The sequence below is a fragment of the Meriones unguiculatus genome, chromosome 16 (genome assembly GCF_030254825.1).
Source record: "Meriones unguiculatus strain TT.TT164.6M chromosome 16, Bangor_MerUng_6.1, whole genome shotgun sequence".
NCBI classification, from domain to species: Eukaryota; Metazoa; Chordata; class Mammalia; order Rodentia; family Muridae; genus Meriones; species Meriones unguiculatus.
Window position 1 is genome coordinate 58,266,353 of NC_083363.1, and position 23,740 is coordinate 58,290,092.

At 46.6% G+C, this 23,740-nt stretch overlaps 2 protein-coding genes across 10 annotated transcripts in view; one reads left to right on the top strand and one right to left on the bottom strand.

Moving 5' to 3' along the window:
• Nucleotides 1-11,434, bottom strand: part of Kansl3 (KAT8 regulatory NSL complex subunit 3) — a 35,542-nt gene extending 24,108 nt beyond the window's left edge. For 2 of the 9 annotated variants that reach the window (XM_021631596.2, XM_021631593.2), the window contains exons 1-3: nt 11,313-11,434; nt 9,922-10,186; nt 7,328-7,498 (exon numbers count right to left, since the gene is read on the bottom strand). In XM_021631596.2, the coding sequence (XP_021487271.1) occupies nt 7,328-7,498; nt 9,922-10,136 (386 nt within the window). In that variant the 5' untranslated portion in view covers nt 10,137-10,186; nt 11,313-11,434. The other 7 variants (XM_021631595.2, XM_021631601.2, XM_021631600.2 and 4 more) reach the window with 7 other exon arrangements.
• A 2,686-nt stretch (nt 11,435-14,120) lies between these two features.
• Nucleotides 14,121-23,740, top strand: part of Fer1l5 (fer-1 like family member 5) — a 47,645-nt gene continuing 38,025 nt past the window's right edge. Inside the window, exons 1-8 of the mRNA XM_021631611.2 lie at nt 14,121-14,205; nt 16,738-16,790; nt 17,711-17,802; nt 18,297-18,405; nt 19,697-19,751; nt 20,528-20,637; nt 21,981-22,109; nt 23,079-23,141. Of these exons, the coding sequence (XP_021487286.1) occupies nt 14,121-14,205; nt 16,738-16,790; nt 17,711-17,802; nt 18,297-18,405; nt 19,697-19,751; nt 20,528-20,637; nt 21,981-22,109; nt 23,079-23,141 (696 nt within the window). The remainder of the gene's footprint in view (nt 14,206-16,737; nt 16,791-17,710; nt 17,803-18,296; nt 18,406-19,696; nt 19,752-20,527; nt 20,638-21,980; nt 22,110-23,078; nt 23,142-23,740) is intronic.

The following is a 23,740-nucleotide window of genomic DNA, read 5'->3' on the forward strand; positions in this document are numbered from 1 at the left end:
CTTATCTTATTCAACAATATACTTCATTTAAAAAAAAAAAAAAAGGAAAGAAAGAAACAATAAGCCTGAAAAGATGACTCAGAGGTTAAGAGCACTGACTGCTCTTCCAGGAGTCGGGTTCAATTTCCCACGTGACAGCTCACAACTGTCTGTAATTCCAGTTACATAGGTTCTGACACCCTTATACCAATACACATAAAATAAAATTAAAATTATTATGGGGCTGGAGAGACGGCTCAGAGGTTAAGAACACTGGCTGTTCTTCCAAAGGTCCTGAATTCAATTCTCCGCAACCAAATGGTGGCTCACAACCATCTATAGTGAGATCTGGTGCCCTCTTCTGCTGTACAGGAACACATGCATATTCATTTCTATAGCTTATGGGTCTACAACTACTAGTATCACGGTCCAGGGACTATACAGATGAAGGACAAATTACCCTTTTAATTCATTCTGTTCAACTAACTGAACAAATATTTACTAGAAGCTCCTTTTCTCTCTGTAAAATAAAATCTCCACCTACCACACAACTTACATGGTCCAGGAGAAGCCTAACCAAGAGGCAGGACTTTATAAAGAAGAGGGAGCTGTGTACCAAGTCTTCTTGTTTAAAAACAGACATGGACTAGATGATCTCTAAGTTACTTAAAATTCAGGTTAGCTACGAACGAGAGGAAAGCAGGCAACCCCTCTTCAGAAATGCCATCATCTCCCACCTTGGTAATAGAGACCTAGCCTTGCCAAGTATCTTCCTGCTAAGTTAGGGCCCTGTTCTCCTTTTCTTGAGACAGACTATCAAACCTCTCAAGTTGACCTCAAACTTATATATCCAGGCTCACCTCCAGCCCTTGGTCTGCCTGTTTCCAGCTCTTGAAAGCTGGGATTGCAGGAATGCAATATCACACCTTGCCAACCAAGCCTCCTTCTATCTGCAAAACTTTCCCTGCAACAGGTAAATCCCTTCTGAGCTCCCATTATTTACCCTCTTGTAATAACTGTGGAGGTAACTAGAAGCCACCTTAGGTTTCTAGACTGTGTTTTTTCTCTTTTCCCCTAGTTCTCTTGGCATGACATAGAATGATGTCTGTTTTTGTTATGGTTTGTTACTCAAAGAGACAAATATTTTGTGAGTATTTTCACAAACAATTTGGAAATGTAGACTGAAAGCCTTAGCTCTATTTGGAATAGGAAGGCTTGTCGGTCCCTAGCCCATTGGTTCATATTCCTTTTCCTTCACGGTACTGAAATGCACAGCATATTTACCCTAGTAGCATCTCTCCATGTACAGTGATTCTCAGGTGAGCTTGAGACTTGATGTGTAGAGGTTGGGAGGAAAGAGAATGTTCACAAACAGTATAAAAAAAAAAGCTTTCTGGAGACATAATGTACTGCTTGTTATTTAATCATTGGTTAAATTTTACCCTATTTTTTGGGGGTAAGAGGGTTCAAGACAAGATTTCTGTGTAGTCCTGACTACACTGGAACTCTACAGGCAAGGCTGGCCTAAAACTTAAGAGATCCGCCTGCCTCTGTCTCCCAAGTGCTGGAACTAAAGGCACTCAACTGCACCATCCAACTGAATTCTACCCTATCTGTAAGCACTAAGATTATTATTTATACGTGTGGTGTATAAATCTATATGCATGTGGGTGAGGTGTCCATGTGTGCACATGTGGAAGCCAGAGGTAGAATTTGGGTGGCCTATATTTCTCCATATTGTTTTTTGAAACAGGTTCTCTCACTGACTCAATACTTGGCTAAATGGCTGGCCAGTAAATTTCAAGGCTCTCCTCTTCCTCCAGCACTGGGGTCACAGATGTGTCACTTTGACCAGCTTTTTTTCACAAAGATGCTAAGGATCCAAACTCAGGACCAGGTGCTTACACAGCAAGCACTTTATCCTCTGAGCCATCACCTCAAGCTTTCCTTATTCTTTTTTTCACTCTATTTTCATGATGAAATAAAAATGATATGAGGAAGAAACATGATCTGAACAAAAGAGGAAAGCTAAAAATCTATTTAGAAATGACTACAACACATGAAGTTAAATTTGAAAGCCGAAACATTTGAGAGTGTACAAGCTCAGAAAAATTCTTACGATTGTTGCTGTACATACAACCAACTGACCCAGGAACTGAAATGTGTTCTATGCATTGTCAGCTTTGTGAGAGGCTAAAAAATTAAATGGGCGGGGGGGGGGGGAATCTAACCCAAGATTAAGAGTGTGCTAAAGATATAATTAAGGAAAAATTCAAAAACAGGAAAGCAAATTTTAATTATGAGCCTCAACAGTCAGGGAGCCGATGGGAACTATGGTGAGTCAACTGACCCCTCCTCCCCTTGGGCCTAAATCTATTTAATTTTCATTAGTGCAAGAAATGCACTTTTTAATTTCATAGATGAGATCAGTCTTTTGTTTCTTTAGTCTGACCAACCTGAATGATATGCTGACCTCAGGCTCTTCATAGTTAAAGTAAAATAACATACTGGTCCTAGAAAACCTGACTCACTCTTCCTTTTTCTCTCTCCCTCTTTTCTTTCTTTCTTTCTCTCTTTCTTTCTCTCTCTCTCTCTCTCTCTCTCTCTCTCTCTCTCTGAGACAAAAGTTTATAACCCACACTGGCCTCAAATATGGATCCTTCTATCTTTGTTTCCCAAAAGCTAGGATTATAGACATATACCACAAAACCAGGCAAACCAGTATTTTCAAAGATAATTATTAATTCCCCAATTCTGTTCCAAGGGAGACTGATTTAATGTAAAAATGTCAACAGGAAGCCAGGCGTGGTGGTACATGCCTTTAATCCCATCACTCAGGAGGCAGAAGCAGGTGGATCTCTGTGATTTTGAGGCCAGCAGAGTCTACAAAGTGAGTCCAGGACAGCCAAGGCTACAAAGAGAAACCCTGTCTTGAAAAATAAAAAAAAAAAAAAAAAAAAAAAAAAGTCTAAAGAAAAAAGAATTTTTTTTTAAAGATTTAGTTTTATGTGCATAAATGTTTTGCTTTCACGTATGTATATGCATACATGGTGCCCAGAGGCCAGAAAAGGGCACTGAATACCATGAACCAGAGTTAGGATGTGTGCAAGCCACGTGAGTGCTGGAAACAGAAACCGGGCCCTCTGCAAGAAGAGCAAATGCTCTGACTTGCTGACCCACCTCTCCGGAACCCCAGAATGTTTGTGTACATGTGTGTGTGGCGTATGTGTGACATATTTAGGAAGGGCATGTGCCATGCCACTTACACAGCCAGAAAATGACCCTGTGGAGTGGCTTCTCTCCCTCCAGCCTACACGGGCTCCGGTCGTCAGACTTGCACCAGGTTTATGTTTTGTCAAGTGCCATCTCACTGTCCCTGTCTAAGAAATTTACTTACTTATTTTTATTTATTTGTTTGTTTGTTTGATTTTTAGTCCTCTCTACATAGGCCCAGCTGTCCTAGAACTTTATAGGTAGAACAGGCTGGCTTTCAAACTCAGAAGTCTACCTGCTTCTGCCTCTCACACACTGGAAACCAATATGTGTAAAGAAAATTTTTAAGTGAAAGTCAACAAGGATAAGACAACCAAGTCACACAATTAAGAAAGGAAAGAATAAAAAAAAGGAAAAAGAAAACGGGCCAAGCAGTAAGGAACCAGAGAAAACAACTCAAAGATCTCAAACTTGAAATATCAAACATACAACCGGATATACACATATACACACATATATGTCTTAGTATAGAGTATCATAGCATACACATATCATAGCATATAACCACACAAAGTTCAGAAAAGGAGAATGGGAAGCCTTTTGGTTGAAATTCTGAAGTTCTAATTTCTAAGATACAATAGCTTACTTTCCAATGCTGAGTTGTTTTCAAACTAAAATGGTAGATGTTTTAAACTCATCTGACTGGGCTGGGTGGTACTGGTGCACACCTTTAGTCCCATCACTCAGGGAGGCAGAGGCAGATGGATCTCTGAATTTGAGGCCAGCCTGGTCTACACAGTGAATTCCAGGACAGCCACGGCTACATGGAGAAATCCAGTATTAAAAAACAAAACAAACAGCTGGGTAGGGTGGTGCAAGCCTCGAATCCCAGCACTCTGGGAGGCACAGGCATGTTTATCTCTGTGAGTTCAAGGCCAGCCTAATCTACAAAGTCCAGGACAGCCAAGGCTGCACAGAGAAGCCCTGTCTCGAAAAACAAAAACCACACCTCATCTAAGCAAATGCCTTATGTTTTGTCAAGTATCTTCCCAAAGGCAGTGCATCTAACACAACTTTCCATAAACAGACTGGGTGGGAGAGGAATGTAGGTGGCCCAACATCTTCAGGATTATATTACTTTGCCACTAAATAGAACTCTCAAAGAGCCTGTTTTTATATGACTGACACACAGGCAAAACAGCATGACCTAGACCCAGTTAGCTATCTACTTGGATAAGATACTATAAACACATGAGGACTACAGAACATATGGTCCCCAACCCCACTATGAAACTCTTGTTCTGTGTAAGAGCAGCCATGGGCAATAGCTGTATTCCAATAATTGGTATTCATAGACACTGAAGTGAAAATTTTATGTGTCATGAAATAACATTTTCCCCAACCACTTAAAACAAACAAAAAACTACTCTTATGGCATACAAAAGCAAAAGACCAAATCTGGCACATGGGTCAGTTTGACAACCCCTGCCTAATCTACACAATTAAGCAGAGATACTAGGATTACGTAGTGTGTAGTGAGAATTAAGATTTGCCTCAAGCTCTCACCAGCTGCAGAGAGTTTATATATGGAATTCTGGGGACTCTGAAGAAGGACTAAATGTGCCAGAGTCCCAGGAGGCAGCAGCTGCTCCCTCTGGTGCTGCTTCTGCTGGTTGCTGATTGCTTTTGTTATTTGCTGGATTGTAGGTTGGAGATACTCTGACAAAGAAGATCAAATTTACCTCAAAGAGCCTGACATCCCTAATCTGCAGGAAATAGTCTAATGAGATCTATGTCCCCTTTCCCCTTTATCCTTCTTTCTCTCCTACCTATTGTGTGTGTTGGGGGGGAGGGCTGGAAGGGATAGGGATGGTGTAGGAAGGTAGGAAAAAGAACGCAATAAAGTAACCAAAAAGCCTGGCTACAGTGGTGGTAGTAGATTGTTTCCTACACACAAAACAATCTGTGGGCAGTTTCTACTGAGTAATTCAAGAGGTGGGGAAAAGAGCCCCAATAAAGAATGGGAAGTTTCTGACTCTACAGATACAAGCCCATATGCCAGCAGTCCCTCTGAAGATAAAAATCTAGATTCTAGGGAGCTGTGCTACAGAGCTGTCCATGAAGTTCTCAGTGTGGGAAACTGTAATTTAACATGGCTCACACAGGAAGAAAGGAAGCAGCAATTTAACAATCAAGGGAAACAGGGCAGTAAGATGATTATAATCACAGCAGAGGCAACTGAAATCTTTCAAACAAACTACAGAACAATGATGACCTCTTTAGCTAATAAAGTAAGTACTAACAAATAATGAAACCAGCTACCTGCAGAAGTGACCTAACTAAAGAGATAGCTTAATGGCTGTTGCTAATAGGACACCTCCCAAATCTCACCAGACACCAAGACACAGTAACAGTTTATTTCAGAGTAACAAAACCCTATCAGAGTGCAGTGGGGTCCTAACCGAAGGATGAAGGCTCACTCTTGAGACTGGAGAAAGACAAGCCAAAACTAGGGTCTCTCAGGTGTTTTCTGAAGCACTCAGCAGGTGCACGGGTATCTGGTCTACTTGGTGTGTCCATCTTCCTGTAAAGATCCTCCATTCACCCACCCCCACCCCCTATGGAACACAATGGCTTCTCAGACTTTTCTACACACCCTGGCCAGGTACTCCACTATCTCTTCTGCTTTGCAGTCTTCTCTTTCCTTATAAATTAAGAAATTAGTGACCACACTGATGGCATGTGCTTTGGCTTCCACAGTAAAACCATGTATAAAAATAAAGGAAAGGCACGTGGTGACACACACCTATAATCCCAGTACATAATCCCTCTACATAGCAGAGGCACAGGATCAGGAGTGCAAGGTCAGCCTATGCTACAGCAGAGACCCTGTCTCAACAGTCAATAAAGGGGTAGAGGTAGCTCAATAGATGTGAGCACTTGCTGTTCTTCCAAAGGACTAGAGATCAGTTCACAGCATCCACAGTATCCTAAGTACCTTCAGCTCCAGAAGATCCAACAACCTCTTCTGGCTTCCAAGGGTACCCACCACATTCGGCATACATCGGTATACACTCAAGACATATATACATTAATATAAAATGCATCTTTTAAAAGGAGTGGCTGAAGGCACTGTTATGTACTATTAAGTCTAATGACTTTAATAAACATAATCAAGGGTTAACTGATTTTTACCATGCATGTTTGTCTGAGACTGTCAGATTCCCTGGAATTAGAGTCACAAACAAGTGTGAACTGCCAGGTGGGTCTTGGGAATTGAACCTGGGTCCTCTGAAAGAGAAGTCAGTGCTCTTAACTGCTGAGCCATTCTTCAGCCCCTGTGCTCATATTTTCTAAAAGTTGTATTTTTACTATTTTTAACTGTGTATGTGTGTACACATATGTGTGTGGACATGCAAGCAGGTGCCCAAGTAGGCCAAAGGCACCCTTGGTCCTCTGAGGAGCAGTACATACTCTGAACCTCTGCACCATCTCTTTAGCTTCTCTTACCATTTTTAAAAATTAAGTTCTGTCATGGAGTTATATCCCCAACCTTGCAATCTGTATTTTAAATCAATTCAAACATTTTAGCTTTGCATGTGATTCCAAAACATTTACTACTGTAACTGTAGATCATATAAATGCATATCTTACAAGCATAAACTTAGCCTTTTTAGGTAGTTTGGGTGTTTCTTCCATTGCAAAACCTCTAGTTAGTCACACCTATGCCCAGCAAGCCAATTTATGGCTTTGTGGTGCTGGGGCCTCATACACACCAGGAAAAAAAAAGCACTGTGCTATATCCCCTGCCTCCACTTCTTACAAAAAGATTAGCGTTCACTATGCTGCCCACACTTGTCTTGAGTTCAAGTCCTCCTCCCGCCTAGGCCTTCCACGATGCTGCAACTACAGACATCTGTCACTACATACAACAGTCACTGTGCTATAGTTAGGGAAGCAACTGAGATGCATCCCTAATGCCAACTGGTTCACGGCAGTGAGCGGAGATACAGCGCAGAGGGAAGAGAACATCCCACTTACATGGCCATAAGTGAAATGTTTCAATGAAGATGAAACCAAAGAATTACAAATACTAACCGTTAACCCCAAGTCAACCTAGCGAGGAGTGGCCTACCTGTTGACATGCTCTTCCCAGTCTTCCGGTGGAGGAGGGGCATCTGCGTCTGTCCTGGCGAAGATGACATGCCGCTCACACTCGTTCATCACGCTTCGCGCCTTCTGATTGTCATAGAGTGGAACAGGAGTTGACGTGACCGTCTCCACATCTATTGGAACGTCTGATTCACTGTAAACAGGTGAGGAAATAGGACCAAGCCACACACACTTCACACAACACAGTGCTTAACAATCATCTGGTTGCCAAGGTTTAAAAAAGGTCTACTGAACATCATTAGTTTTAAATGATTTTTATATCCACAAGAAAATGTTGATCCAGTCATCTTCCCAGACTCTCACGTAGCTCTCACCTTTCCCTGGTGTGTGCCTGGGAAATGCAAGGTCATTACACTTTTAGTAGCTTTGGTTTTTCTTCTGAAACAGTTTCATCATACTGGCCTGCAATTGACCATGTTGCCATGTAACCATGTTGGCTATTTTTGCACCCGGTTGTTACTGTTTCACTTAAGATTTAAAAACAAACCGTGGGGGTATGTGCACGTGGGCTCAAGTGCACAGAGGCCAGAGGCATCTGACAGGGATGCTCGGACTGAATCTGGGTCCTCTGCAAGGGCAGTCTATGATCCTAATTGTTGGCCCATCTCTCTCCAGCTACTAGCCTTAACCCTGACAATCTCCTTGTCTCAGCCTCACCAAGGGCTGGGATTACAGGCATAAGCTACCCACCTATCTCCAAAGTCTTTTGTAAATGCAGCTAGACAAAAAGTAACAAGCAGATATTTAAATATATATATCCATGAGCAAATAACTGGCATTCTACACATAAGGACCAAAGACAGAAGCTATAAACCACAAGTGGCTATTTAAACTGATTAAAACAAAACAGAATTAAAAATTCAATTCCTCAGAGCTGGAGAGATGGCTCAGCAGTTAAGAGTGCCTGCTGCTCTTACAAAGGACCCAAGTTTGAGTCCTAGCACAAACATGGGGTGACTAACAACCACCTAATTCTAGACCCAGGGGGAACTGCTGCTTCTAACTGCTCAGGACACTGACACTCAATGAACATATCCATACTCATAAACACTATTAAAAACAAAGCTTCCAATACAGTAATTCAGTTCCTCAATCACTGACTCTCATTTTAAGAAAACATCAAGAGATACAAACACAAAGCAAGTTTTACACACTAAAACAAACAAACAAATAAATAGAAATCAGATTCTACTTAAAGAAGGTTTTCAGTCATGCCCCAGGCAGGAGGCATCAGGATTATGCTAGATTGTTCCCCCAAGGACCTTGAGGAAAAGGAAGCCAACAAAATGTTACTATCATTAGGAAATAAAGGTGGTGGTGTAGGTCTTTAACGCTAAGCAGAGGCGGTCGAATCTCTGTGAGCCAGCCTGGTCTACAGAAAGACTCTGTCTCAAACAAACAAACAAATAAACAAACCACTCTTCTAAGCCACACCTCTGACTGCAATCTTAAAATAGGAAGGTCAAAAGTTTGCTGCCAACCTGAACTACTACTCAGCAAGTTCCAGGCTAGCCAGGAGTGCACATTAAGACCCTGCCTCAAACACACACAGGCGGGCACGCACACACGCGCAAACACTAATCAAGGTGGCATACACTTATAATCCTAGCACCTGAGAGGTGCATGGAGGGAGATCAAGAGTTCAAAATCATCTTAAATTACACTATTGTCGGGGGGGGGGGGGGGGGCGTGTGAGAGAGAGATAGAGAACACAGAACAAACTTCAAACTCCAGAGAGAGAGAAAACACAAAACGTCAAAACTCTAACAAACAAACAAAAACATCTTCTATACATTAGCGCTCCCTCTACCTCATTAAGACTCAAGGTGTGTGTGTATAGAAGATCTCCACCCCACAAAAAAAAGGAAAAAACGCTATGCTTGACAAAAGATTAAACATGAAGTCAAAACAAAAACAAACTCAAAATCTCTTATCCAAAAACTTGTAACGATCAGACTAGAACATTTGAACAAATCCTGATATGGGTGAAATCAGAAGGTTCAAAATAATTACTCAGGTAAATGTAACCAAATCACTTATCAGAAAGTAAATTTTTGAAATGTTCTTACCCTCTAACATGGAGTGGCTGGAAATGAGATTTAGGAAGGGTTTAGAGTAAGCCACAGGTGGCTTTCTGTGGGGAGTAACAATGAAGGCAATGCTTTGGGAACTCCCTCAGAGTGTTTACACTGAAGCCAGGGACTTCAAACAATAGATTATAGCCACTGTCAAGCAAATAAGATGCTTCAGTAAACTGGGGAGGAAATTCTTCAGCTTCCTCTTTCCATAAAAGTTTTATTACTCTTATCCAAATGGACTAAGCTGTATTTCCATTCCCATATCTCGCTTTTCTTATTCACATTTGGAAATGTCTGTGAAGATGTCCACACTTGCCCTGATGTGCTTATGCTGCTCATCCAAGCTCTCCAGTCACCCTTCACCCCCAATCACTCCCAAGAGCACCTCTCTAATCCCCACCACATGATCACTGCCACCATTCGGCAGAAGTAGCCCTTAAGAAGGAAACCCAAACTCACATGGCGTTCTCAAACTCACATAGTATTCTCCTGCTGCCGACGGGGCGTTACAAAGAGCATGCGGGTGGGGCGGGCACTACTGGCATCCGGGTGGGCACTCCATGGTTTTGCATAGCTATGATCCAGGAAAACGAGGTCCAGTTCCCGCTCATGCACTGAAAGCTGGAAGAGCAGGGAGGTCCCCATCCGGCGGGCTGAAGTCTGGAAGTCCCTCTCCCCACCCCGGTGGGCCATGTCAGTAGCCGGCAGCCAAGTCAGGGTGCAAACATCTGCATGCTAGTCACCTGCAGTGAAATTCGGCTGTCAGTTCGGTATCTTCACTTTGTCCCACCTTAACACTATCTAGACACGCTTTTACGCCTCACTATCATTTGTGCCATGTATTACGCACATCTCTGCCCTCCAAGGGAACAGCTCCCTCACCACCACCAGAAAGGTGCTGGTGGCAAACAAAAATCCACAATTATGTAACTGTAAACTGACAAGATTCCACAGCTCACAAAGACATGAACTCTGCAAGTCGTGGCGGGGTGTGCCTTTAATCCCTGCACCGGGGAGGCTGAAGACTGTGAGTTTGAAGACAGCCTGGTGGCCTGGTGTACAAGAGTGAGCTCCAGCCAGGGCTACACGGTGAGATCTCCTCTCAAAAGGAAGAAAAAAAAAATAAAAAAAAAGGCAAAGCAAAAAACAAAGACCTAAATTTGCTGGGCGATTTCCTTCCTGGGAGGTAATCACGAATTCTGCAAAGGCTGAAGATCCCTACTCTCCACCCATCCCTACTCTCCACCCTCTAAAGAGGACGTGGACAGGGCCGGTTGGCTCCGGCGCCCCTGGAACAACAGGCTGACACCGCGGGCCTCCAGGAAGCTGGCTGCAGCCAAGGGCTCCAGGCCTCGCCGCTTTGGGCTGAGATGGAGGGGAGCCTCCCGTGGTCACGCTCCACCAACCTTGCACCGACCTCATGTTAGGCTCAGTTTCGAAAAGACAAAATCGAGCGCCCGTGCCGGGACCGGCCCTCAGGAGGCCTTTCCTCCTCAGCCCTCCCTCGCCGCGGCGCCCGGCAAACTGACCGCTCCTTCGAGGGGTTCCCGCCACCGAACCACAAAACCTCCAAACGGCCCACCGGGCGGCCACGGCGGCGGCTCAGGGGGCCACGGCGACCTGGCCAAGGTCATCCCGAGTTCCCGACGAGGAGGAGCCGCCCGGCCCCGCCTCCCCGGGCCCTTCCCGGCCCCGCGCCTCGGCCGCCGCAGCGCCGCGTCGGCCTCCCGCGCCCGCCCAGGCCCGCGGCTCCGGCCCCGGGCCCGCCCCCCGCACGCCCGCGGAGCCCCGAGGGCCTCTCCGAGGCCGCCGCCCGCCGCCTCGAACCCTGCGGCCCGCCACCCGCGCCGGGGCAGAGCCGCGTCTCACCCGCAGTCGTCGGCCGCGCGCTCGCCCGAGCCGGATCCCAGCGCGCGTGCGCCCCACCGCCTGCGCGCCCCGCGCCCTGGGCTCCGACGGAAACGCGGAAGTGGATCGCTTCCGGAACCGCGGGGCGGCGAGCCGCAAAGCCCGGAGCGGATGCGCCCTCGCTGCGTCGCCGGCCCGTGGGTAGCGCCGAAAGCGCACGCCACACTCCCGGGCGGAGAAGTCCTCCCTCTGCGTTTTCTGTAGGAAAAGTGAAGGCGAAGGTCAAGATAGTTCAGACAACCCCAGTGCGCGGAGCCCCCACCGCAGTCAGTTCTTTGGCCATTACTGAGCTAGTAGGAGGGTGGGGGGGTTACCTTCAACCCAGTGAGGTGACGTGTGCTCGTAATCTCAGCACGCAGGAGGATCGCGGTGAATTCCGGGACAACCTGAGCTACATAGTGACAGTCTGTCTCAGAACTTCAAACTAGAGTGGGTGGAGAGGAGGAGAGAGGGAAAGCTTTGCAGAGTGTTGGGAATCAATACTAGGAGGGCTCTGCGGAGTTTAAGGGATGACGAGAAGTTGGTGGCGTTCAGACTGGGAGGAGGTAGAGGTGGGATGCTAGGTACAACATTTAACTGCCAGGCTCAAGACGCCAGCAAGCAAGGCCTTTTCGTCATCTCTAAATGTGCAGATACCTAAGACCTGCCTCACCAGGTTGCCGGAGGAATGCAGTGGGTTCTTTCAGCCACCTGTCAAGAGCTGGAACTGCTTTCTTAATGGCAATTACTATGAGCTACCCAACCTCCATGCTTTAGAACTCAGTGTCTTTGGCTGGTTTTTATTTATTCATTTATGGAGGAGATAGTGAGACAGGGTCCTATGGATCTCAGGCCGAGCTATGGAGACAAAGATAGACCTTGAATTTTCTTTGTTGTTACTGTTTTTAGATTGGTTTGGTTTGGTCTCCCCACCACCCCCAGACAGGCTTCCTTTGTGTAGCCCTGACATCCTGTGGCCTCAAACTCAGAGATCCACCTGCCTCTGCCTCCTGAGTGCTGGGAGTACAGGCCTGCATCACCACGGCTACATAGAACAGTGTTTTAAACTCTAGGCTGCAAGCCCACTTAAGCATGAATAACTGAAGGTCAGGAAAATTAAGCAACTGCAAGAGATTTCTAAATGTGCAACGACAGAAAATCAATTCAATGGGTGTTTCTGGCAGTTCATGAGTATGTTATATCCAGTGTTACTGTAGACTTGCTTCTGAACACACACCATGCACACTTTTGCATGACTCATGGCATATAGTCTTGCAGGATATTGGATCCCACTCGGATCCCCAAAACTGTGAACTGTAAACCCTGTTTCGTTGGTGTGGTTGAGCCCTAGCACACACCTTTAATCCAAGAGCCATCTGTTTATTGTAAACTGGTGATTATGGTGTGGTTGAGCCCTTTCACATGCCTTTAGTCCTCTTATACCAGATCTAATAAAGTTAACCCTAGGTCAAGAGGCAGAACTAGAAACCAGCTGACAGGGATTAAAGAGCAGGAGGGACTTTGAGGTGAGGGGTATTTAAGACAGTGGGAAGAAAGGGAGATTAGTTCAAGCTCTGGCTTTAGTTTAAGCTTCAGCTCCTTAGCTCCCTGGCTTTTTGGGCTTTGAACTTGTACACCTTCAGCCTTGGTTTTTGTTGTTGTTGTTTTGTTTTGTTTTGTTTGTTTGTTTGCCTTTTCCTCCTGGGCTGTTAGCTGAAATAGTAAGCCTTTTGGGTGTTTTTTCTATCTAGACCTGAGTTGAGAAGGAAAGTCATCTGGGTGCTTTCTCTGCCTCTCTGAGCTAGCAAGTTTTCACCCCAGCATCTGGCTCCTGAGTCTTTATTAGTAAATTAGAAAGGTTGGGATTTTCCTTCATTTAAACAATATAGTTACAGCACCAACAAATGCAATCAAAATTCCTCAGCTCAGACTGTAGACTATTGTATGTTATGAATTGCAGTGTTTTTACAGTAGATACAAAGTTTTTTGCTCTTACAGAAGCCTGATATAGTTTCATTAGGAAGAACAAAGGCTTTTGATGTTTTCCTCTCTTTCCTCAGCACGTATCAAAGTGCTGTATCTTTGGATTGTGATTAAATGCTTGGCTTTAGGAATTGCTGTTTGAATGACTAACTTGGCTTCATAAAACAATCATTAATGAAGTGTTTAGCTTAGGATTAGAACAGAATGTCCATTCATTTCTGGAAATACTTCTGCCTTTTTGTAGTATGTCTTTATAGGAAGTAGCTTTCTTAGCATTAATTATTGTAAAATCAAAATAGCCATCACCTCAGGGCCAGCCTGTGCTACATGAGAACCTGTCCCCCAAATAAGAAGTCAAACAGAGAAAAAATAGGCCGAATGTTTTGCTTCCCTGTTAGAAAGCACTCCCCTGAGGCCTCCCTGACTTCCCTGCACATATATTTTGATGGCCTCACTTCTTTTTTATTTTCTCATCTAAATTGCATGACTTGGCCAATAATTCATCTCCAGACAGAAGAGAACTTTATGTCCTGCGTTGAAAAGGAAATCAGTAAAAGAAAAGAAAGGAGTCATCAAAACTGCTGGGTCATTTGTCTGTGTAGGCCTCATCACCTCAAGCCACTTTTTATATACACTCTGTCCTATGCCTGCCCCTCATCTCTTCTGGAGATTCTCTCCGGAACCGAGAATCAGTTGTCTCTGTGATGTCTCTCTGTTGCTAAGCTCCACTCACCCTGGGAACCCGAGACAGTGGAGTTCCAAGGAGCAAGCCGTGGCCCTGAGGAGAGGATTAAGTAGGCGTCCACGATGCTGAGGGTTATTGTGGAGTCCGCCATAATTAACCCACCTCTCAGGCCCCCACCCAAACCCTGCATAAGCATCTACTTCAGAGGTGAGAGCTGGGGTCTAAAAGGCAATCAGGAGCCCCGCTAGGCATCACACAGCCAGAGAGAACTGAGTTGTTCACATCCTACTTCATGAAAGATGTTCTGTGTGACACAATGAGGAGGTAGACGCTGACTGTTTCAAAACCTGTTGTCAGATGCCTAGCATCTTGGGTACTGGTTTTGATCCCTGTTACAGGATATATTATCCAACTGCGAACCCCAAAACCGTGAACAGTAAACCCCTGTTTATTGTTTGGTTTGGTTGAGCCCTAACACACAGCTAAAATCCAAGAACTTTCTGTTTATTGTAAACAGGTGATTATGGTGTGATTCAACCAGCCCTAGCACACAGCTTTAATCCAAGAGCTCTCTGTAAAATTAACCCTAGGTCATCTGAGCACATTGGCACACGCCTGTAATCCCAGCACTCAGGAAGGCAGAGGCAGGCGAAAATCTGTGAATTCGAGGCCAGCCTAGTCTACAAAATCAGTTCAAGACAGCCAAGCCTTCACAGGGAAACCCTGTCTCAAAAAAAAAGAAAGAAAGAAAGAAAAAGAAAAACAAAACAAGGTTAACCCTAGGTCAAAGAGGAAGAGCAAGAATCCAGCTGACAGGGATTAAAGAGTTGAGGGGTTAAGACAGCGTGGAGAAGAAAGGGCTTTTTATCTCAAGCTCTGGCTTCAGTGCCTCAGCTCTGGCTTTTTGGGCTTTGAACTTGTGCACCTTCAGCCTTGGTTTTTTTTGGCCTTTTCCTTCTCGGCTGTCAGTTGTACTAGTGAGCCTTTTGGGTCTTTTCCATCTGGACCCATACTGAGAAGGTGAGCTTTCTCTGCCTCTCTGAGCTAGCAGGTTTTCACCCCAGCATCTGGCTCCTGAGTCCTTATTGGTAAAATAGAACGGTTCAGATTTTCATCATTGTTTCTAACAACAACAGATCCCCCAGCACAGTAAAAAAAAAAAAAAAAAAAAAAAACCAGCCAATGACTCCGTGTGTGTGTACATGAATGCGCTCAGTTTGTCACTTGTTTGTTTTGAGATAAGGTCTCACTGTGTAGCCCTGGCTGGCTTGGTTTAGTACTTGCTTGATAGCCTAGGCTGGCCACGAACTCGTGAGGGATTAGAGGTATGCACCTCCTGTGTGTGATTGTTTAAGCTTCATCTAAGTGGATTTACTTTATGTACCTGGTGCCTACAGAGGTCAAAAAAACGCTCTTAGGTCTCTGGAACTGGGATTACAGGTGGTTCTTGGCCACTATGTGGGTGTTGGGAACTGGACCCAGGTCCTCTGCAAGAGCAACGAATCCGATTAACTGGTGAGCCGTCTCTCCAGTCTCAAAGCCTATTGTCTTTGTTGTTGTTGTTTCTTTTATTTTGATTCTCTGTCTCACTCCTTCCCAGACAGGGATGGAGCGGGGCAAAGCAGACTTGCTCACCTTCTGTGAACTAAGGCTGTGCTATAAAGTACTGGGCAAAGAAAGAAGTCCAACGTGGCACCCATAATCCCAGGACTTGGGAGGCTGTAGCAGAAGGATCTTGAGCTCTAGGCTAGCCTGGTCTACACACTGAGATCCTATCTAAAAAAAGAAAAAAAAATCAACAAGACAGACAGATACACACAGAGAGAGAGAACCCTGCTTTTTAGGATTACAATGAGATTTTTTTAAAGATACAAAGATAACCTTTAAGTCTGACTTTTGATAATAGCTGCTTGATATATTATCAATTACATTTGAATGAGCTTTACAGTTAGCAATGCCTTCTAAAAAATATGATGACTGTTCCTCACAGCAGTTCAGTGAGCCTAAAGAGACAAAATTTACTATTTCTGCTTTAAAATAACTAAAGAAGTCTGTATCTAAGAAGGAAGAGGAAGAGAAAAGGGTGAAAGAGTTTGTGAGACAGATTAAGTATGTTTAGGGGTCAAAGAGCTGGGAGCCAAAAGGGAGAAGTGTTGCTTGGGGCTTTCGCTCAGCTGTAGAGTTCTTGCCTGGCATGTGAAACACTCTGGGTTTGATCCCACCACCACCGAAAGGGGAAGAAATAAAAGAAAACGTGATGATGGTCTTTTGGCTGAGCATGTGGAAGCTGGTACAGGACAACAAAGTTTCAGAAACTTGTAGGGAGTGAGATTATCAGGTCCAAAAGGAAAACAACAAAAAACAAAAACAAAAAAACAGTGAGGTTGACCCTCCATATCTACGGACTATTGTCTGGGAATTTAGAATCAAGTATCTTTAAGGGCAGGCAAGATGGGCCAGTGGGGAAAGCAATTATCATTCCTCCACTCCACGGGCCAGAGTCACAGCCCACATGGCTCAGCGAACGGTGACTTAGGGAAGAGAGTGAAACGAAGAGAGGGCTGATCAGTTTGATCAGGGTGGTCGGTTTGAAACCCCTGAAAAAGAAACTACGGGTGCCACGCTACAGCTGCCAGGGTTGACTTGACTTCTGCAGCACTCCGCTTCTCTTGACCCCCCTCAAACCCAGACACTGAAATACTTCCTCAGACTCATGCCAGCCCCTTGTCATCTTTGCAGATATAAAGAAAAGGACTCATCGGGAGGAAGGAAATGACCCCGTATGGAATGAGGTAAACACACCTGGGCCATCCTGGGAGAGGAAGGAACAGCTCCAAGAACAAAGGGGCAGGGCTGGGCACTAGACACGTGCCAGAGGAGCTGACAGCGAGTCTCACCGGGTCGCTCTCTCTTTTTATATAGTTTATCTATGTTTATTTTATGTGCACTGGTGGTTTTGTCTGAATGTATGTCTGTGCGAGGGTGTCAGATCCTGGAGTTACAGACAGTTGTGAGCTACCGTATGAGTGCTGGGTGCTGGGAATTGGACTCTGGTCCTCTGGAAGAACAGTCGGTGCTCTTACCACTAAGCCATCTCTTCAGCCCCTCACCCGGGTTTCTTAAGACTGGGGCAGCCTGGCCTAGGTTAGTCTCTGATCAGATAGGGCTGCAAAAGTCACATCTGTCCACAGCTGTTTTTGCTCTCTCTCTTCTGCCTTTGGGGATGAACCACAGCATGGTCCAAGCACTAATCCATCCACACCACTCTTGTGGACCTACAAGCCTGAAGGGAGACAAGGCTCCTTGTGCAGAAGCCACTCCTTTTATGCACTCATGCTGTCCCACCCACAGTCACCCAACTCCTGACATGCCCAGGATATCCCACATGGGGGGCCAGGTAGCAAACACATTCTCCGTAGGAAGGTAGACAGGACAGAAACTCCTGAGGTTCAGCCCATTCCCCTAGACTTCCCGTCACTCCCTAGAAGAGTGGAGTGTGGGAAGGAGGAGGTAAGAAGTGGCCCGGCACCACACTAGGAATCCCAGAACTCCTAAAGCTGAGGCAGGAACATCACCAAACCCAAGGCCAACCTGGCCTACCTAGTGAGTTCCAGCCTGGACTTCATAATAAGGCCCTGTCTCAAAACAACCACTTTCAAAATAAAAGAAAATTAAACAATGAAAAATGTTGATTTCTCCCTGTTCCCCACAGACCCTAATCTGGCACCTCTTGAATCAACCACTGGAAAATGACTCCTTCCTTCAAGTCATCCTTCAGGATGAGGACTCTAAAAAGAAAGACAGGTGAGGCAGAAAGAGAGGAGGAGGAGCCTGGCTCCCTGACCAAACAGCAGCAGACCAGCTGCTAACCCATTTCTAAGCCATACCTAACTCAAATGAAGGACCAGCGCCCATGCCACACAGTGGGGGGGGGTATTAAAGGATCACCAAGACTCGGAGATGAAGTTGGCTAGGATACAAACCAGGATACCAGCAGCAGCTCTGTCTTGAAGCCACAAAGATCTTGAATGTCTGCCTAATCCCAGCCTCTGGTCAAAGCCCAGTTCTAGTACTGAACCTAGACTAACATCCCTCTAGAAGTGAAGCCATGGCACACCATGGGCCTTTTCCAGGACGGAGGATCTGATTGGTCCATCTTGGCCAAGTGCCCATCAAGCAACTTCCCACAGAGTGGAGAGACCCCACCCTACCGCCTTCTGGTAGAAAACCAGGCCCTGGGAGAAAACCATCCATAGGGCACAGCTGGGAATCTTCCATCCACTCCTTGCCTCCCCCAGGTTCATTGGCCTGGCCACCGTCCTGCTCAAGCAGCTGGTGCAAAGACCAAATGAAGTCTTTTTCGTGAAGAACCTGACCCTGCTCAACCATTCCATGAAGCCCACTGACGTGAGTTAGGCACCAGACAGCCCAGGCAGGGCGACTGGAGGAATATGGGCAGCTGGTGTAGAGCAAGCAGGGGTCCTTTGTGCCCTGGGAGGACCCCATCGCATGATTGTCACGTTCCGGTCCCCCATCCGGCCATCCATGCTGGCAGGCATGCTGGCAGGCAGGGGAACGGGAAAGCTTTGCAGTAGCAGACAGGGAAGGCTTCAGTGTGCTCTGAGTGAAGGCTGCTGTTTTAGGAAAACCAAAGACAGGTTCACCCAAGCGATTTATTTGGCTTCTCCTAGTTGGTCCTGTGAGACGGAAGCCTGACAACCCGAGGTCCCACTTGTGGGAGGCAGGGTACTGACTCCCACAACTTGTCGGGCTGATGTCCACGCCTGCAGCTTAGCCACAAACATGCCCCACCTCCCTTACCTTACACAAAATAAACAAGGAAAATTTAGGTCATCTGTCAAAATTGCCAATGATCAAGTCCTGGCCATTTGGGGCTGACGGTTATTGCTTGCTGTCTTGGCTTGTAACTAGAGAGAACGGACTGACTCCCCACAGAGAGCAGGCTGGCCTCCTGGGCTGCTTTCTGTAGATAATAGACTGGTTTTCTGGACTGATGGCCCCAGTGAGACTCCTGTTATATGTGGTGTGGTCACCATCAGCGTACATATCCAGACTCTCAGAAGGACGTGAGTTTGCCCACTGGTCAGGAGAGGCAGTTGCCAATGCAGAAGGGACATGGGGAGAAGGCAGGTTCATGGACAGCAGGCTGCCTGCACTACTGGTACAGGATGGGGCTGGAGACAGGAGGCAGGGGGAAGGGGCTTGTGGTGTGTGCTGCTAAGACTTGAGCAGATAGTGGGTGTCAAGTGGACAAGCCTGGGGGTGGTCTGAAGGTGGCTGGGTAGGTGAGGAGTATTTGGAAGAAGGATGTCCGTGAGGAGGCACTGACAGGAGCTTTCCCACTTCAGGAGACACTAAAATTGCAGTGGGTGGACACTCTAGTTAGCACGATGGCTCAGGACAGGTCCTAACTCACACTTTCCTCTCCTCAGCAACCTCTTGGGTCTTTGTGTCACTGGCATCAGTATAATTCCGTTACCGTTCAAGTCCCCTCCATTGTAACCCGTGGCTATCTCTTCACCAGTATATAGCACACACACACACACACATCGCACAGATGCCCACAGTATAGATAGTGCTGCCCATGGAGGAGGGGGAATGAACCCAGCCAGACCAGGAAGGCTGGTGCTAGAACTTATTAAGATCTAGCTTCCAACTCCCTGCCTTTGCTTTGCAGTGTACTGTCACCCTACAGGTGGCCCAAATATCTGAGCATGATCCTGAGATGACAGGTATGTCTTTCTAGGGCTCTTTGGGACCTTTGAGACCCAATTCTTAAGGTGCACCAAAACACTGTGGCCAGATAAGGGTCCCTGAAAGTTTCACAGACCTAGCAGCCATCACTTGCCTGGCTGATGCCACTGTTCTAGTTTGCTTTCTATTTCTGCAGTGAACACCATGACCACCTTGGGGAAGAAAAGGATTATTTCATCTTACGGCCTAAAGTCCACCATGAAGGGAAGTCAGGGCAGGAGCTCAGGAGGGACCCTGAGGCAGAGACTAAAGCAGAAACCATGGAGGACCATAGCTTACTGGCTTTCTCTCTCCGTGGTTTGCTCAGCTGGCCCTCTTATGCAACCTAGGACCGCCCATAGTGGGCTGGGCCCTCCCACAGTCATTACTTATCAGGAAAATTCCTCCGTGGACTTGCTTACAGGCAATCTGATGGGGGCAATCTCTCAATTCAGGTTCTCTCTTCCCAGAGACCTCTAGGTTTGTGGTAAGTTGACAAATACCAGCCAGCACAGCTGCCATTTTCCATTTCCATTTCTCATCTCCAGATATAAGGCTTTTCTTAATGGGGACAGAAGGACATAGGATGACCATTTCCAAGAGCCTTCATGTATGAATAGTGGGGTCCAGGTAGCCATTAAGAGCATGTTCAGGGCAAGATATGTGCCCCATCAAGATCAAGCTTTTAGTCAGAAGTAGGTAGTGGGGGCCAGAATGACTAAAAGGGGGAAAGGCTCAAAGGTCCCTAACCTGCCCCCTCTGGACTTTTCTGTAGGCAATGAAGAACTCCTGAGCTCAAGTGCGAATAAGGTGACCCAGCAGAAACTAATGGCCCCTGGCTTCACCGCACACAGGGCTCTGGCTTCCAAGCCTCAACACTTCCAGGTGAGAAACTAGAAAGCCTGCATAGACCAGCCAATGCCATTGCCTTTTCCCAGACCATCCCCTCCCTTCTACAAGGTCCTGGTAGATTGCAGATCTTCAGATTCAGCGTCGGGTCCTCAGCTCCTCCTGCCCCTGTTCCTTCAGGGACCATTTAGGAGAAATTCTACCTGTGACTGGAGCTAGACTGCCCTGGTGAGGCTGGGAGGAGTGTGCAGAGCCCTGAAGACTCTGACAGACAGGTTCTGGGGAGGCAGAGCGGAAGGCACAGGCCCCACCTTCCCAGAGCCCTTGAGCTGTTGGCAAAGCAAGGCAAAGCACACACAAGATCAAAGAAACTGCAGGAGAGAGGCCAAGGCTGTGTGAAAGGATCTATGGGGTGATCCATGGCTTCTGGAAGAATTCTGGAAGCCCATCCCATGCCCTGCCAGCTTCCCTCTGACCCCTGTCACGTGACCTAGCATTTTTTTCTTTTTTTAAAAAAGATGTATTTATTATGTATACAATGTTCTGTCTGCATGTACAGCTGCACACCAGAAGAGGGCACCAGATCTCATTAAAAGATGGTTGTGAGCCACCATGTGGTTTCTGGGAACTGAACTTAGAACCTCTGGAAGAGTAATCAGTACTCTTAACCTCTGAGCCATCTCTCCAGCCATCTTTCAACCATTCCCTAACCCAGCACATCCCAGCCTTGAGTGACCCTTTTCCTGCATCCAATCAGTGGCCTAGTCCTGTCTCTTACCTTTCCCCACTTCTCCATCACTTTTTCCATTCCCTGCCCTGAGCTTCACCTGTCCTTTCCTTGGACCACATGGAGAGACGGAGTTCTCCAGAACCCTTGGTCAGCATATCCATTCATTCTTTAGTCCAAAGTATTTTTAAAAATATACGCATCTTGCCCTATATCTGTCTAAAAAGCTTTGGGGTCAGCACACATCTGGAATCCCAGCCACTTAATGGGGGTGGGGGTGAAGGCTGTAGGATCAGGAGTTTGAGGCCAGTCTGGGCTACACAAGGAGATGCTGTTTTAAAAAATTAGCCACAGAGAGGGGCTGGGGATTTAGCTCAGTTTGCTCTTGCTAGGTGCAAGAGCAAGGCCCTGAGTTTGGTCCTCAGCTCCAATTAGCCACAGTGTTGTGGATCCTCAAGGTGGCTGACCAGGCCCTTGACAAACCAAGTCTGCTTCTTAACATTCAGCCCCTTCCAGCCTTCTTCCCGGAGGTTCTTTCTGTCTGTAGTACCTAGAATGTTCCTTTTCAAGAAGTTTTGCTCTTGAGAGAAGAATCCCTGTTGGAGGAGGGAAGTCCACGCCTCCATCATCAGGCCTTTTGTGTCCCCTGTAGGTTCGGCTGAAGGTGTTTGAAGCCCGACAGCTCCTGGGCAACAACATCAAGCCGGTAGTGAAGATAAACATTGCAGGCCAGCAGCATGTCACTCGGATCAAGACGGGAAACAATCCTTTCTTCAATGAGGTAGGCTGAACAAGCCACCTCGGGCAGGTGAGGCAGCGGGAGCAGGCGGGCCTTCCCCGGAAGCACCTGGCAACCTTGCTTCCTAAGGGGGATGTCTGTAAGCGGCAGGCATTCACTGAGCACCTCCGAATAAGCACCACGTTTTCTGCAAACAGGATGGGTTAGTCCAGAGAATTCCGAATTTGAGGAGCTAGTGATCTGACAGCGACAAACCATTGCAGTGGGGGGGAGACAGAAGTCTGGGGAGCACCGTTGTTGGGGCTGTGAAAACATTTCATCACTGCACACCCCAGCATTCTGTGGGGAACACAGAAGGTGCTAGGCAAATGCTTGTTAAATTAGCTTGTGACTATATGAGGGAAAATGGAAGCTGCAAGGACCAGGTGCTGGGACCATGGAGAGGACTCAGGGAAGGCTACAAAACCTCTAAAGAAAGAATCCGCTAGAAGAAGACAGAACGAAGGAAGATACTTCAAGAACTTGAAAGCAAGAAGCAGTTTTGATTGACTGATTGATTTTGGCCAAACTGTAGGGGAAAGGTGTGGCTGGGAGTGTGCACTTTAGATTAGGGTACCACCACAGATGGCACTTTAGAGCCATGGGGACTTAAGCAGCAGAGTGATGAGGGAAAGGAGGTTCTGGCTAACCCAGAGAGAAGGAGTGGGGTGGCCAGGCAGGACAATCTAGAAGGAGCTCAAGGTTCGAGCCACCCTGGAGCAGCTAGCTTTTTGAACTGTTGGGTTCTCTAGGGAACCCCTTTACTTGGGCAGGACACCCCTGGCAGCTGAGGAATCCTCTGTGTCTGGAGGAGTGTGAGGCCGTCATAAGCAGGGAGTCGCCAAAGTGGGCACATAGAGAGGGGAGAGGCTAGCAGTGGAAGACACACATTATTCCAAAGCTTCAAGTTTGCAGGGTCCTCAGATAAAGGAGAAGAAACTTTTGACCTACCCCCAATTCTTTCTGCTCCAGCTGTTCTTCCAGAATTTCCATGAGGTCCCTGCAAAGTTCTTCGAGAAGAACATCTTAATCCAGGTAAGGAGACAAACTGGTGGGACCATTTTCCTGTCCTACCCCAGTGCAAGAAAACACTGTCTGTCTCCAAGGCAGCAGCCTCTATACATCCGTTCCCCTTGGTAGCCCAAAGACCTCATTCTCTTCTTCACTCATTCAACCAGTATTAGAGATTGCCTGCCCTAATGTGGCTAAAGCAGCCAGATTCTCCTATCACCAGAGTGACATGCCCCCAGCCTCCAAAAGAAGCCAGTGACAACGGTGAATACATATTTATAAGTGCCTTCCTGGTGCCGTGCCAGCACAGGGCTGAGGGGCACTAGGGAGCTTCTCCACTAGGGCATTTTGTGGTTTTGGGCACAGAAAGAACCAGAACAATATGTACTAAAGGGAGTCCATTTCAAAACCGCTTGCCTTGTGTTGATTTGGAACAAGTAACTTGATCCCTCTGCTCAATCTCCTCATTGATGAGGTGAAACTAAAAATATGAACCTCACAAGGTTCCTCTGAGAACTACACACACACACACACACAAAAAAATGGCTTCCAAGTGCTGACCACCAGAAGTGCTCAGTGGGGTGGGTGTGGCAGCCTACACCTGGAACCCTTGAGAGGTGGAG